This window comes from Rhinatrema bivittatum, chromosome 2, assembly GCF_901001135.1.
Source record: "Rhinatrema bivittatum chromosome 2, aRhiBiv1.1, whole genome shotgun sequence".
NCBI lineage: Eukaryota > Metazoa > Chordata > Amphibia > Gymnophiona > Rhinatrematidae > Rhinatrema > Rhinatrema bivittatum.
Window position 1 is genome coordinate 168,966,117 of NC_042616.1, and position 14,824 is coordinate 168,980,940.

General features: G+C 46.1%; 1 protein-coding gene across 1 annotated transcript in view; it reads right to left on the minus strand.

Moving 5' to 3' along the window:
• The window catches only part of KRIT1 (KRIT1 ankyrin repeat containing), a 188,473-nt gene that overhangs the window by 110,285 nt on the left and 63,364 nt on the right, over positions 1-14,824 (minus strand). Inside the window, 2 exon segments of the mRNA XM_029588859.1 lie at positions 623-738; positions 1,200-1,443. Of these exon segments, the coding sequence (XP_029444719.1) occupies positions 623-738; positions 1,200-1,443 (360 nt within the window).

A 14,824-nucleotide genomic window follows, 5' to 3' on the forward strand; every position in this document is an offset into this window, starting at 1 on the left:
ACAGAGTTGAAACAACTGAAACAGAAATTAAACCTACAAGGGCCATCGAAATGTATTTAAAATATTTCTATCTTGTGTATTACTGTACTATTTTACCCTTACTTGGCGCATCACTGTTATCATATTCCATGTCTAGTGGTTGAATACTGTCATTTTGCAGAAAGCATTTGCACCAAGTACCTTTTGCACTATTTTCAAAGCATCTAATGTTCTCACAATTGCAGTATTCAGAGCTTTGTATTTATACAATTGTTCAACCTAAGCAAAATTCCTCCTTTTGCCTCAGAAAGAGCATGATGAAGGGATCTAGAAAGCTCTAGCCTGAGGACTGTACTGCCTCTTTATGGCTCCCAGCTCTAACTGGCCAAAGAACAGGTACCTGGGCCATCTACTCAGCAGCTTCCTTACCACTGGGACATCAACTTAAACACTCAGTTTGGAGGAAGGGATTGGCAAATCAGGCATAAAGGGAGCACTTGGTAAGATGATATTGAAATACAAGAACATTCCTTTAAATCATAAAGAAGAAGAAACCTAGAAAATTATACTACACAAAAACAGAAAAGCCCTGATACTGGCAACTGCTACTGAAGGCCTGAATGTGATGAAAGTAGTACAGTACTTGTCTTCCATGACACTGCTCATGCTTCGCTGCCACTTCTCTCGTTTTGGAATCTGAATCTTTGAATAATCTGGTGCTCCAAGACCAAAGTACGGATTTATTACTACTTTATCAACCTGAAACAATAATGGGAAAGAAGAAAAACTATTACTATCTTTCAATGAGACGGGTAATGAAAAATTCATATTCCCTAAAATGCAAGTCAAGAAAAACTAATATTCTGCTACCAGCTCCCATGCATGCTCCTGATGCACTAATGACTTATGTGGATCACTATTCATTCTCAAACATCTCCCCTTTGAATGGCCCAGCATTTACTACTTTATGTCCTCCATTTCTACAGAATAAAGGTATCCAGCTAATCAAAGGAGACTATTACCAGTTCATTTTGCACACCATATCCTCTTAAATTAATGCTTTTAGTAAATGGGTTTTTATTTGTTTTAGCCTACTAAATTATTGCCAGATATATGCCCAAAGAAATCTTGAACTTGTCATGTGTTAACACTATAATTTTACATGAAGCCAAAAAATGCACACTATCATCCAATTACTATAGTAAAGAGAAATCTCTGACCCTGTTGGTGTACTGAAGATCTGAACCAAACAAAGGGTTGTAGATACACATGTCAGCTCTCTCCAAGGCCATCATTTTGCTTTTGATCTCCAAAGCGGTATAGCCCATGTGCAGCGAGCTTTCAGTCTGTCCAGCTTCAGTAGCATATGCAGGGTTGCTGACATTGGTTTTAATCCGCTCCAGAGGAGAAAGCTTGAATAAAGCTGGTATGGCATGGCACTGTGTGTGCTGTTCATCCAACCACCTACACAACAAAACGAACAAGGCACTTTAGGAACCCTTCATTTCCAAAACCAGATTCACTCATCCTCGAAAAGAAGATGACTGCTTAGTGTTATATCATATGTTCATAAACAAAACACCAATCTAACAAAAAAGAAAGAAAAGGTTGAAGTAACTTAGTTGTACAGATCTTCAGAGAACAAGAGAATATTAAAATAGAAAGTTTACTTCAACTTAAAACAGAAATATCATTCAATGAGAAAAACCTTGTAATCTAATGTTATTGAGTCTATCACGAAATATGTCAAGGTCTCAAATTATCCCAACAATATATAGACAGCAACCTATCCTTAAATATGCTTGCAGTCGCCAAGTGACTACAGACCTGGTGACTGCAAGCTGTGCCTCTTTCATTAACAATCTCTGATGTTTATCATGAAGAGTATGACAAGGGGTACTGCAATTTTTTTTTGCCCTGAAAGGTTATGTTAAACTTTGCTGCCACAAGCCTACGGCATTTCATACATTTCAGGAGACAAAAGCTTTAAAAAGAAATGTTAAAATGATTGGAAAAAATAACTAGAGGTGTGTCAAGTTTTCTAGCTCTACCCTACACATAGCTCCGACTTCCCACTCACTGAGCTGGACTCCAACCCGGCTGGAGGACAAGCAGCAGCCAGAACGGATAAAGTAGAAGTACCAGAACTCTCTTCTAGCATTTTATTATCAAGGCAAGAAACATCACTCTTGAAAGGTGGAGCATCACTTATCTGTTTTATTATTTATATAAAATCACACTAATTACCAAAATTTTAGTTCACATACTGCAACAGAAAGCTTTAACATTGTAATGGATTATTTAGCATGAGTCTGACTACCCTTTGGTGAATTCAGAGGTCTCACACACAGATACTCTCACAGCAACTGTGAGAATATACAGCGGCATGTCCCTGGCCCCATGTTAAGGATTTACTTTATCTCTGGCATAACTAAAGCCAGGCACATCTCTGAGGCTATAGGTTAACAGATCTGTAACACAATCGGCTTTCGTCATGTCCCTTGCTACACAGGGGCCTCCAGCAACACAGCATTAGATAAAAGACTGACTCAAGCAAGGCACAGAGAGAAGAAAGAATAAGCCACATGAACTGAGAAACATGTTGTGCCCTGTGCTCTTCCACAAAGCTTTACATAAGGAATGTTATTATTATTACTACTATATCATTCCTTATTGCATTATTATAATAACAGAGTTAAATAATAAACCAACTATCTGGGATCAATTTATGGTTACTGTCCCTGAAAGGTGAGCGTGGTGTGATTGCAGCTTACTTAGATATCCCCTAAACTGCCTTGTGTGACATATCCAATCAGCAGGCCCTTTCACACCTGAACAAACACAAGAATCCATAATAAATTTAGCCACAAGGATGGGACCCCAGGCTTGAGAGTTTGCACTTTATGTATTTGCGTATGTCTTGATCTTTTCGTATGAAAGGAATATTTGTTTGTTTTGGTATCATGTAGTATATGTTAATTATTTTCTTATAGTCTGCAGAACACAATCTACTAGATAATGAAGCTTGACCGACGTGCCGCAAATGCGCAGTAGAGAGCAACTCTACTGCGCATGCGCGGACAGCACGTCAGTCAGAGCTTGCCTGTAACAAAAATGGCGCAGCGAGGAGCAGTAGCGACGATGAGCAGTAGCGGCGGCAGCACGCGCGAGGGAGGGAAGGACCTCTGGCGCGGCGAGGAGCAGTAGTGGCGGCGGTGGCGGGAGGGAGGGAGGGACCTCTGGCGTGGCAAGGAGCAGTAGCAGTAGCGGCGGCGGCGCGCGCGAGGGAGGGAGGGACCTCCCCCGGAGATCTTCCGTCTGCGCCATCCGAAGGGGTTGTGAATGAGCTGGGAGGGGAGGGGATGTGACTGAGGGGAGGGAGGAGGGAGTGAGGGGGGAGGGAGGAGAGAGGGGGGAGGGAGAATGAGGGGAAGGGGGAGAATGAGGGGAAGGAGGGAAGAATGAGGGGTAAGGAAATGGACCAAAAAAAAAAATGTTAATGTAGCCCGCTGTTACGGGCTTAACGGCTAGTATAGTATATAAAAAAATATATTGGGTACACAATACTGTGTATTGAACTTTGGCATCATGTGGTCTCAAAGATGTCAAATGCTGAGGGTCAAAAGGACAGTAAGGAAATGCATATGTCAGAATTAAAAGCAAAAACCAAGGAAAATTACCATAAGAGCATAAGAAGTTGCCATACTGGGTCAGACCAAGGGTTCATCAAGCCCAGTATCCTATTTCCAACAGTGGTCAATGCAAGTCTCAAGTACCTGGCAAGTACCCAAAAATTAAGAAGATCTCATGCTACTAAAGCCAGTAATAGTAGTGGCTATTCCCTAAGTCAAATTGATTGTTAACACTTAATGGATTACTCCTCCATGAACTTATCCAAACCTTTTTTGAACCCAGCTACACTAACTGCCCTAACCACATCCTCTGGCACAAATTCCAGAGCTTAACTGTGCGTTGAGTGAAAAAGAATTTTCTCCAATTTACCATCTAGAAATCACAGCTGCATGTAGGAAAAACTCATGGTGTCCCTCTGTTGCAGAAGACTTATGTGGAAGATAGGATTACTAAGTATATAGACTCCACAGTCCCCAAGGATAGGAGAAAAACAGAGGACAGCTGCAATTTGACTGTTTAACATTATTAAATCATGACCCCAACATTTCAGTACACTGACAGGCAAACTAAAGCAAGAAAACCGTAATAAACTGAAGCAGGAAAAGTTGTCCGCAGCCCAGTTTGCTGAACAAAGACAGTGGGGTATGAGGAAGAATTAGGCAGACATTGGAAGTGTGAGACTAATTTGACTGAGAAGTTAACTTCCATGAACTTACATATTTCAACAATTAACACCCAGAATGAGACTTTGAAAGCTGACGTTTTACACCTAAATAAAGAGTTATGCGACAAAGAAGAGGAGTTAGCTATTCTTTGGGACCATTACAATCCTCTGCACCCTCTATCTGAATCCTTAACAACAGTACCCTCCCATAATAAAGTGGAAAGTGATAGGGAAACTACTGCAGTTATAGAAACAACTGGGAAGAGGGGAGAAAACAATCCAGTAAAGAGAGAGGGTGGGGATATAGTCACCTTAGGCATCAGGGACAATTAGTAACCCTGTACTTGATCAGAACATGAACCATTCCCTAAAACTAGGTCAGTGAAAAATAAGTTTTGTGGTATTTGCTTTTTGTGTAGAAATGAAGGACACATAGCCAGGAAGTATCACATGACAATCCAAAGCAAAAGTTCTGTAGTCTTTACATTCAGCTCCTATTTCTCCTTTCCAGCAGGTCTGGATATTCTTCCCAGACTTTTACAGAAGATGGAGTTGGCTGACTCTATTTCTTGTACCCTCTCTTAGGCAAACTCAGCACCAGTTTAAACACTAGGGTATCTGATCTCAGTTACAGGAAGTAGGTTGGTAATATCTATTGCTGAGGGAACTGTCTAAAACAGGGGCAGGCAGCTTTTTTAAAGTGGTATACCCAGGTTTAAATCAGAGGTAAGTAACTGGTCCTCGAATGCCATAAGCTGGTTGGCACCCTGATCTGCCAGATTCCTTTCACACAACTCTTGAATATTAATTTTAACAGCCATTAATTTTCAGTTAAAATTTTCAAGAATTATGTAAAAATATGATTGAAACCAATATGATTTTCCTCACATGAAAACAAAATTATAAAAAGGAGAAGAGAAAAATGACTCTAACTCCTCCCCCCTCCTCACCAATACACCACTTATTAAGAAAGTAGAACAGGAGGGCTACGATAGCTTCCTTCAAGAAACTACATGCTACCTAGCAAAATACTTCACCTCAGTCATAGATGCAGAATCTTACCAAATACAGAATAAAGTGACCATAAAAAAAGTATAAATAGCAACATGCAGACAAAAACTTAACTGGAAACTGCAGTAAGCCAAACTCTATATGCAATGCATACAGAGGAACATTACCATGCCTCATAAAACATCAAGCACAATTAAGAAATATAAAACATCAATCATAATAGTAAAACCATACTAATAAAAAGAAATATTTCAAAATATCTAACAAATAGAATATCCAATAATTAAAAACTCACATTTTAAAAAAATTTTCAAACACTAATAAAATATTTCTAAACAGCAGACATCAAACACCAATCAATAATTAAAACTTAAGGATACCCTTCCCTCCCACCCTGCTCTTCATACCTGGGAATGTTTGATTTCCAATCACCCTGAGACTGTCATAAATTAGTTGGGATAGAGGAGGGTATACACAAACTTTCTCCTCTCTCTCTCACATACACACACCCGAACACACACACATTCGCAGTCTCTCTCTCTCTCTGCATGAAATCACACACACTCACACCCTTTCCCTCCCACATGAAATCAATTACACACACACACACACACACACACACTCTCTCCTACATGCAATCACATGCTTTCTCGCTCCCACATGCAAGCACACGATCTTTCTCCCACATATGCAATCACAAGCTCTCGCTTTCCCACACATGCAATCAGGCTCTCTCCCCTCAAATAATCACACTTTCTCTCCTTCCATGCAATCATGCTCTTTCTCCAGACATGCAATCACACACATGCTCTCTCCCCCACATACAAACACACACATACTCTCTCTCACAAATGCAATCAGACATACATGCTCTGTCTCCCACATGCAGCAACATGCGCTCTCTCATATACAATCACACACACACTCACAAGCACATGCTCTCTCTCTCACATGCAGTCACACACAGACACTCAGGCTCTCACCCACCCACACCAGCTCACAAAACACTCACAATCATATATCAACTGGCTCACACATACACTCTCACTGTGTAGGCCTCTTCTCAGCCGCCAGTTGGATGGGATCTGCTGGCAGCTGTTGGATCCTCTGTCCCTCTCTTCGGCTATCATGGGCATAGCTGTTGGGGGGTTTGTCTAATTGCTGGCCACAGTTAGCCAACCTCAGTTAGTGAAAGAACTCTCAGGTAAAAGAAAGACCGAAGAGAAGGAAGATGTCTATAACACCTGTTGCAAATGCTGTTATTTTTAGAGTCTTTTCTAGATGTCTCTGGAAAATAAAAGTTGTTATTTTTTACCAAAGGCTATGCAGATACTAAAAATGCTTATGTGCTGAAACCATGAAAACTGTTAGCCCAAGGTCAGACCAGAAACCTGGGAGTAATTGGGGGGGGGGGGGGCAGTAAAAACCAGACAGTACCAAGCAGATGTGCTGGATTGTGATAAAAACAGTAGGAGGGAAGGGGACTCCACTCCTGGTTTTTGCAAGTTAGGATAAAAGAAAACAGAGCTGTGAGAACAGCTGTTACTTATTTCAGACTTCTGGCACTGAACGGATTTTTTCTTGGGCCCATTTCATCTGTCATTAGCAACGTAACATTTGCTATCTTTATATGTATCTTTTAATACCTTTCTAAGGAAAATTAGTTCTTACCTGTTAATTTTCGTTCCTGTAGTACCACGGATCAGTCCAGACCTTGGGTTGAGCTTCCTGTCCAGCAGATGGAGACAGACTAAAACTGAAAAGGATATCCTATATCAGGACAGAGCCTACCCTGCAGCCCTTCAGTATAACCATTGTCAAAGCAGAAAAGAACTAATATAACCCAGGAGAGAGATCAAGCAAATAACCAATACTCAAAAGAGTAACAATCGAAACAATTAACAACAAGGAATGGACTCTGTAGAATAGCGCTCTTGCATATCCTTGGTCATCAACACAGATGCTTCCGGTGTCTGTAAGATAATGATAGGTGACATTCATCTACAGACTTGGAAGAAGAGCTTCGAGCAAACGGCAGAAAGGAAAGGAACCAGGGAAGGGCATCTGGACTGATCGGTGGTACTTCAGGAACGAAAATTAACAGATAAGAACTAATTTTCCTTTCTCTGTATGTACCCGGATCAGTCCAGACCTTGGGATGTACCAAAGCTTCCCTAAACCGGGTGGGACCGAGATAGTCCCGCTCGAAGCACCTGCCGCCAAAAGAACCAAAAACCAGGGCGTGCACATCTAAATGGTAATGCCGAGCAAAGGTATGCAGGGAAGACCATGTAGCAGCTCTGCAGATTTCTTGTAGAGAAAGTAGCCTGAGAACACAAAGAGTGAGCCTTCAAGCCCTCAGGAACTGTCCGGCCCTGGCAAAGATATGCCGAGGAAATGGCTTCCTTCAACCACTGAGCAATAGTAATCTTGGAAGCCTGTTTACCCCTATTTGGACCAGTCCAGAGGACAAAAAGATGATCGGAAAGTTGAAACTCATTGGTAACCTGAAGGTAGCGGATTAACAGGCGTTTCATATCAAGTCAGTGCAGATCGCCCACAGAGGGACCTGCAACGTCCGCCGGAGAGAAAACAGGAAGCTCCACTGACTGATTAACATGGAAGGAAGAAATGACCTTCGGTAAAAAGGAAAGGACGGTCTTGAGAGAAACTCCCGCATCAGAAAAACGCAGAAAAGGCTCCCGACAGGACAGCGCTTGAATTTCTGAAATCCATCGAGCGGAACAAATAGAAACTAAGAAAACCACTTTAAGAACATAAGAAATTGCCATGCTGGGTCAGACCAAGGGTCCATCAAGCCCAGCATCCTGTTTCCAACAGAGGCCAAAACCAGGCCACAAGAACCTGGCAATTACCCAAACACTAAGAAGATCCCATGCTACTGATGCAATTAATAGCAGTGGCTATTCCCTAAGTAAAATTGATTAATAGCCATTAATGGACTGGCGAGGGAGAGCGAGGCAAAGGGAGAGCGAGGCCATGAGGTCCAGGTGCAGAGGACCCCACCTGCTGATGATCAATTCCATGGCCTCGTCCGAGAGCTCCCACTCTCCCGGATCGAGACGCTGGCGACTGAGGAAATCGGCTTGCACATTCTCCTTGCCCGCTATGTGGGAGGCCGCCAGGCAATCCAGGTGACGCTCCGCCCAGGCAAGAAGCCGGCTGGCTTCTAAGGCCACTAAGTGACTCCGCGTGCCCCCCTGTTGGTTGATATAAGCTACCGTAGTAGAGTTGTCAGAGAGGACCCTCACCACCTTGCCTCGGAGCAGAGGTAGAAACTCCTGTAGGGCCAGGTGAACTGCCCGGGCTTCCAGCCGATTGATGTGCCAGCGGGATTGGACTGGGGACCAATATCCCTGCGTGGTCAGGGACTGGCAGACTGCACCCCAGCCGGAGAGACTGGCATCCATAGTGACGATGATCCACTGTGGAGTCTGAAGAGGCATTCCCCTCAGAAGTTGTGGAAGCGAGAGCCACCACTGTATGTCGGCGATGGTAGAAGCCGAAAGCGGAAGCACCATTTAAAACTGTTCAGACACCGGTTGCCAGCGGGATAGCAAAGCTCTCTGTAACGGTCGCATATGCGCAAAAGCCCAGGGGACTAGGTCGATGGTGGAGGCCGTAGTCCCTCAGGACCTGGAGGTAGTCCCACGCCATCGGGAACGGGAGCGAGATAAGGTTGCCCACCTGGTCAATAAGCTTGAATGCCCAAGCATGGGGCAGGAACACCTTGCTGAGCCGAGTATCGAATCATGCCCCCAGAAATTCCAACCCTTGGGAAGGCTGTAGATGGCTTTTGGAGAAGTTGACTATCTGCCCTAGAGAGGTAAGAAGAGCAAGAACCCAGTCGACTGCCTGCCGGCAGAGAATCTCCAACTTGGCCCTCACGAGCCAGTCGTCTAGGTAAGGATGGACCAAGATTCCTTCCCGGCATAGAGCAGCCGCCACCACCACCATGACCTTGGTAAATGTGCGAGGCGCGGTGGCGAAACTGAAGGGCAGCGCCCGGAACTGAAAATGCTGGCCCAGAAAGTGGAAGCAAAAGTACTGCTGTTCGGGGCAAATCAGGATGTGTAAGTATGCCTCTGTTAAGTTGAGAGAGGCCAGGTATTCACTGGGATGAACAGCTGCTATGACCGCCCTCAGGGTCTCCATCCGAAAATGGGGCACCTTGAGGGCCCGGCTGATCCTTTTGAGGTCCAAGATCGGGCAAAAGGAATCTTCCTTCTTTGGTACTATGAAGTAGATGGAATACTGGCCGGCGCCAAGCTCTTCCGCTGGAACTGAAACAATGGCGCCCAGCTGCCAGAGCCTGGTAAGGGTTTGGGCCACCGCATCCTGCTTCAGACGTCCGCAAGGAGAGACTACATAGAGGTCCGGCAGATCTCAAAAAAATTCTAAAGCGTAGCCATCTTGGATGATCTCGAGGATCCACTGGTCCGATGTGATATTGACCCATTCCTCGAAAAATAGGGAGAGACGACCCCCTAGGTTGGGGACAGAGGAATGGGTCAACCGAATCTCATTGGGAAGTGGGCTTTGGGGTGGTACGCTGAGAGGCCCCCTCGCGGAAGTGCCAGCGACCTCGAAAAGGCTGAGACCAAGATTGAGACCTGGAAGGGTAACCCCTAGAAGAAGCACCCCGACCTCGAATCGCATACCTACATTGGCCCCAAAATCAGTCAGTGGAGCTTCCTGCTTTCTCTCCGGCAGACGTCGCAGGTCCCTCTGGGGGAAATGGGAACGCTTGGGATTGTTTTGGTTGGTCCTCAGGCAGCTTTTGAACCTTGTTCTCACCCAAGGAATTAATAAGCAGCTCAAGGTCCTCGCCAAAAAGCAACTTATCTTTAAAAGGCAGAGTGCCCAACTGCGCCTTGGACGACAGGTCTGCTGACCAATTGTGTAACCAGAGGAGCCGCCTGGCGGAAACCACCAAGGCCATCACTTTTGCCTGAACGCGGAGAAGATTGTACAGAGCATCCGCCCCATATGCAAAAACACCTTCCAACCTTTCAGCCTGCTCCACCTCTGCGGGTGGTAGGTCCTGGGTGCCAAGTAATTGCTGAACCCACCTAAGGCCTGCCCGCTGCATGAGACTGCTGCAGATAGTCGCCCTGACTCCCAATGCAAGCACCTCGAAGATACGCTTAAGGTGGTATTCGAGTTTGCAATCCTGCACGTCCTTCAAGGCCGAAGCACCCACCACCGAAATAGTGGTGTGCTTGGTCACAGCGGAGACTGAAGAATCCATCTTGGGAATTTTTCAGTATTTCCAAGCAATCCTCCGGGAGCGGATAAAGTTTGTCCATGGCTCTTCTGATGCGGCGCCCCGCCTCGGGAGCTTCCCATTCCCAGAGTAGCAATTTGTGCATAGGGAATGATGGGCTCCAACTCTTCCTTCTGAAATAGACGAAGAACCCTCAGGTCATCCCCGTCCAGAGGAGGAAGCGTCTCCACTAGGTCCAGACCCTGAGCCAGATCTGGGGTCCACGGGACCACCCGCACAGACCCCTGCGCATCCGGAGGCGCAGGAGCGAGTGGGGGGGGCCATCCATGGAAGTTTGGCCAGTGGAGGACCAGGTGAAGGATCCCCCTCCTCCTTCTGCAAGCTGGCCAGATAGGATTTGTGCATGAGAAGCACAAATTCCGAAGAAAAACGTGGCCTAGACTTGCCGGAGGAGGGGTGGGGGAGGGGGGTCAGGGACCATGTCCTGGGGACTCACGGGACTCAAATTGGGGGGAGACCCTAAAAAATTCGGATCGTCAGCACTGAGCAGCTCCGAATTGGGAGCTGCTGAAACCCCCAAGATGGCCACCATTCCCGCGGTTTGCCGACCCGAGAACGGCCTGGCCACGCGATGAGAAGAGCGACCCCAAACTGAATTTGCTTGCGCTGCCGAAAAGGGCCCTTCATCCCCCGGCAAACATGCTGAACAGAGCCCCTAGCGCGAGATACGCATCGAGGGCTTACCACAAGACAAGCAGCAGTGGGAACGCAGCATAATCAATGAAGAAAAGCCATGAGCTGCAGAAAAAAATCAGCTGATTGCTGTAAGTCAGGGGTCGGGAACCTTTTTGGCTAAGAGAGCCATGAACGCCACATATTTTAAAATGTAATTCCGTGAGAGCCATACTAACTACAACCCCCCACCCTCCTGACGCCCCCCAAGACCTGCCAAAAGTCCCTGGCGGTCCAGTGCTCGCAGACAAATCTTTAATAAAAAAGTAAAAATCTAACAAACCCCCCCACCCTCCTGACGCCCTCCAAGACCTCCAAAATTAATTTACTACAACCCCCCACCCTCCTGACACCCCCAGACCTGCCAAAAGTCCCTGCTGGTCCAGCAGGGGTTCAGGAGCGGTCCGGGAGCGTTCTCCTGGATTTGGGCTGTCGGCTGCCAGTAGTCAAAATGGCGCCGACGGCCCTTTGCCCTCACTATGTCACTGGGGTCGACCAATGGTGGCGGTAGCCCCTGTGACATAGTAAGGGCAAAGGGCCGTTGATGCCATTTTGATTACTGGCAGCCGACGTTAGATTTTTACTTTTTTATTAAAGATTTGTCTGCGAGCCAGATGCAGCCATCAAAAGAGCCACATCTGGCTCGCGAGCCATAGGTTCCTGACCCCTGCTGTAAGTGCTGAAAATTTGCTGCTGGGAGGAGCAGAGGCAGAAGACTGAACCCTGCACGCTCCTCTTCCAAACCCACCCTGGCTGCTGGCCCCCGACGCCAAAAACAGGCTTGTAAAGCTTATATATAAATTTATTTTTTTTTACTTCATAAAAGTGGAAGCTGAGGAATACAGAATCCCTAAGGGAACTGCACTAAGGGGGCTTCTTGTCTGATGAAAGGCAGTCAGGGAAGGGGGGAGTGATTGGACCACCAGTTTCACCCCCAATAGGATCACCGGGAACAGGGGCTTAGGCTATGTCCACTCAAGGGGCGAAGCCCCCCTAAGCCCCGCAAGAGCGTGGAGACAATACTGTCTCCTGAAAAACGAAAACAGAGCCAATTGCCTTTTTTTTTTTTTTAAACTGAACAAAAGAGCAGTACTTGCTTGATCCTGAGATAGAAACTACCCAAAACTGGGAAAAGGCTAACTAGCCAAGATCAGGGAACCACAGGGCGAGCTGATCCATCTGCTGGAGACAGACAAATACTGAAGGGCTGCAAGGTAGGCTCTGTCCTGATATAGGATACTCTTTTCAGTTTTAGTCTGTCTCCATCTGCTGGACAGGAGGCTCAACCCAAGGTCTGGACTGATCCGGGTACGTTCAGGGAATTATTGTTATTATTATTTGCTTGCAATTACCTCTCCAGTGCTTGCTGTTTACCATTTGTGTTATTATTCTCTTGCTCAGTAAGTGCTCAAATCAACTTTCCATCTAATATCTGGATCCCGGTGCACTGACTTAGTGTATGCGAACATGTTTGCTTGTGTATCGGAGAAGCACCAAGGTACAGAAGCCCCTTGGTATCTCCCTCTTGCCCGAGAATTAGCCCTGACATAGGCCTGTGGAAGTACAGGCAAGCCTGATGCCATGGTCTGACCATCATTTAATTAATAACCAAGTCACTTTTGCATCACACCATGTTCCAAAAAACCTACAATCTTTAACTTTTCTTATCGTCCCCCTTTTAAAACTGCTGACCTACAAACAATGATCAAATAACAAAAAACATAGATATGAGCAACAGTAAGCTTGCTACAAAGACCTGGATCAATATTACAAACTATTGCTGACAACTTAAACCCCATAATCACCAAAACAATAAAGCACCCTAAAAAATATAATCCATGATACAATGATAACATCAGAAGAACAAAACGATTATTGAGAAAAAAAAAGAAAAAGCATGGCAAAAAAACCCAACACCAGTATCACTTGGTGCATATAGGTCACACTTAACATACTACAAGAGATTAATCTATATAAATAAAAATGTTAAATAGTTTGGACAAAATCGCTAATCTCAGAAACCACTGAACTGATTGCTTTCAAATTTGGACACAACCTTCATTTCGCATACAGGAAGGTTCTTCTGTACTTACATTACAGATATGTCACACCTGTGACTGGTAAAATAGGTTTAAAATTTTTTTCGAGAAAACAGCGACATCTGCTGGACGTAAGCGCCATCTGTTACACCTTACACTAACACACGCTACACTAATCATTTCGCCAGTCCAGGTCCACGTTTCACTTCCATTTTAACACATTTGCGCACTTTTTTCGCTGGAAGATAACTATTTCCTTTACAGATAAAATACACCCACCACCCTCCTCACACCCCCCCCCCCCACACATGCCAAATTGATTTACTTCCCAGGCCCTCACAACACACACAAAACCACTCTCCTCACACCCCCCACACACATGCCAAATTTATTTACTTCCCAGGCCCTCACAACACACACAAAACCTGACAGAAGTCCAGGAGGCTCCAGCGGGGGGCCAGGACCGGTCCGGGACACATCTCCTGCACTACGGCCATCGGCTGCCAGCAATCAACATGGCGCCAAAGGCCCTTTCCCTTACTATGCCACTCGGGGACACCAATGGCGGCAGTAGCCCATGTGACATAGTATGGGCGAGGGCCCCTCCGCGTCATTTTCAGGACTGGCAGCCGGTGGATCTTTGCCCTTACTATGTCAGAGGACCTACCGCTGCCATTGCTCCACCCCACTGACATATTAAGGGCAAAGGGCCGTCAGAACCCGTTTCAGTGCTCGCAGCCGACGGTCCAACGCCAATACATCGTTCCCGGACCGCTCCTGAACGCCCGCTCCACCGACTGACATTTTTATCAGGTCTCGGGGGGTCTGGAGGGTGGGGGGTGGTAATGAATTTATTGCAAACATCTTGGGGAGGGGTCAAGAGGGGGGGCATGTTTCATTCATTGAGCAACTCTGGGGGGACAGGGGGGTGGGCTACTGTTTTTCGCAGGGCTGGGGGAGGGAGGGCAGGAGAGTGTGGGGTGGTTAGTTTAAGAGAACTTTTCTCATATGGTTGTTTTTTGGGGGAAGGGGGAGGTTCACACACAAATACATACACTAAACTTGCACAATCTCGGGAACGCACCAAAATAGCCCTCCCCAGACCACAAAACAAACTTGGAAGTGCAAATTTGGTTAGGTACTCCCCTATTTGGCTACATAACGCGCACAGACGCCCAGGGACAGACCAAATGTAGCACCAACAATTTTAATTTCCCAGGTCTTGGGAGGGGGCAGGAGGATGGGGGTTATTATTTGATTTAAAGGGTTGGGATTGGGGGGGGGGTTGGGGTGGGGGGTTCCCACAGAAATAGAAAGACAAAGGTTTTCTGATCTGAAGGGTAGGCAGTAGGCGGGGGGAGGTGAATGTGAGGGGAGAGAGTTGGAGTGGGGACAGGGGAGGGAAGGGGGGTGAGTGAACAAGGGGGAGGAGGATGAATGACTGAGGTAAATGAGCAAGGGGAAGGAGGAGGGAGGGTAAAGAACCTGATTCTGCCACTGCAACGTGTGGCCGGGTAC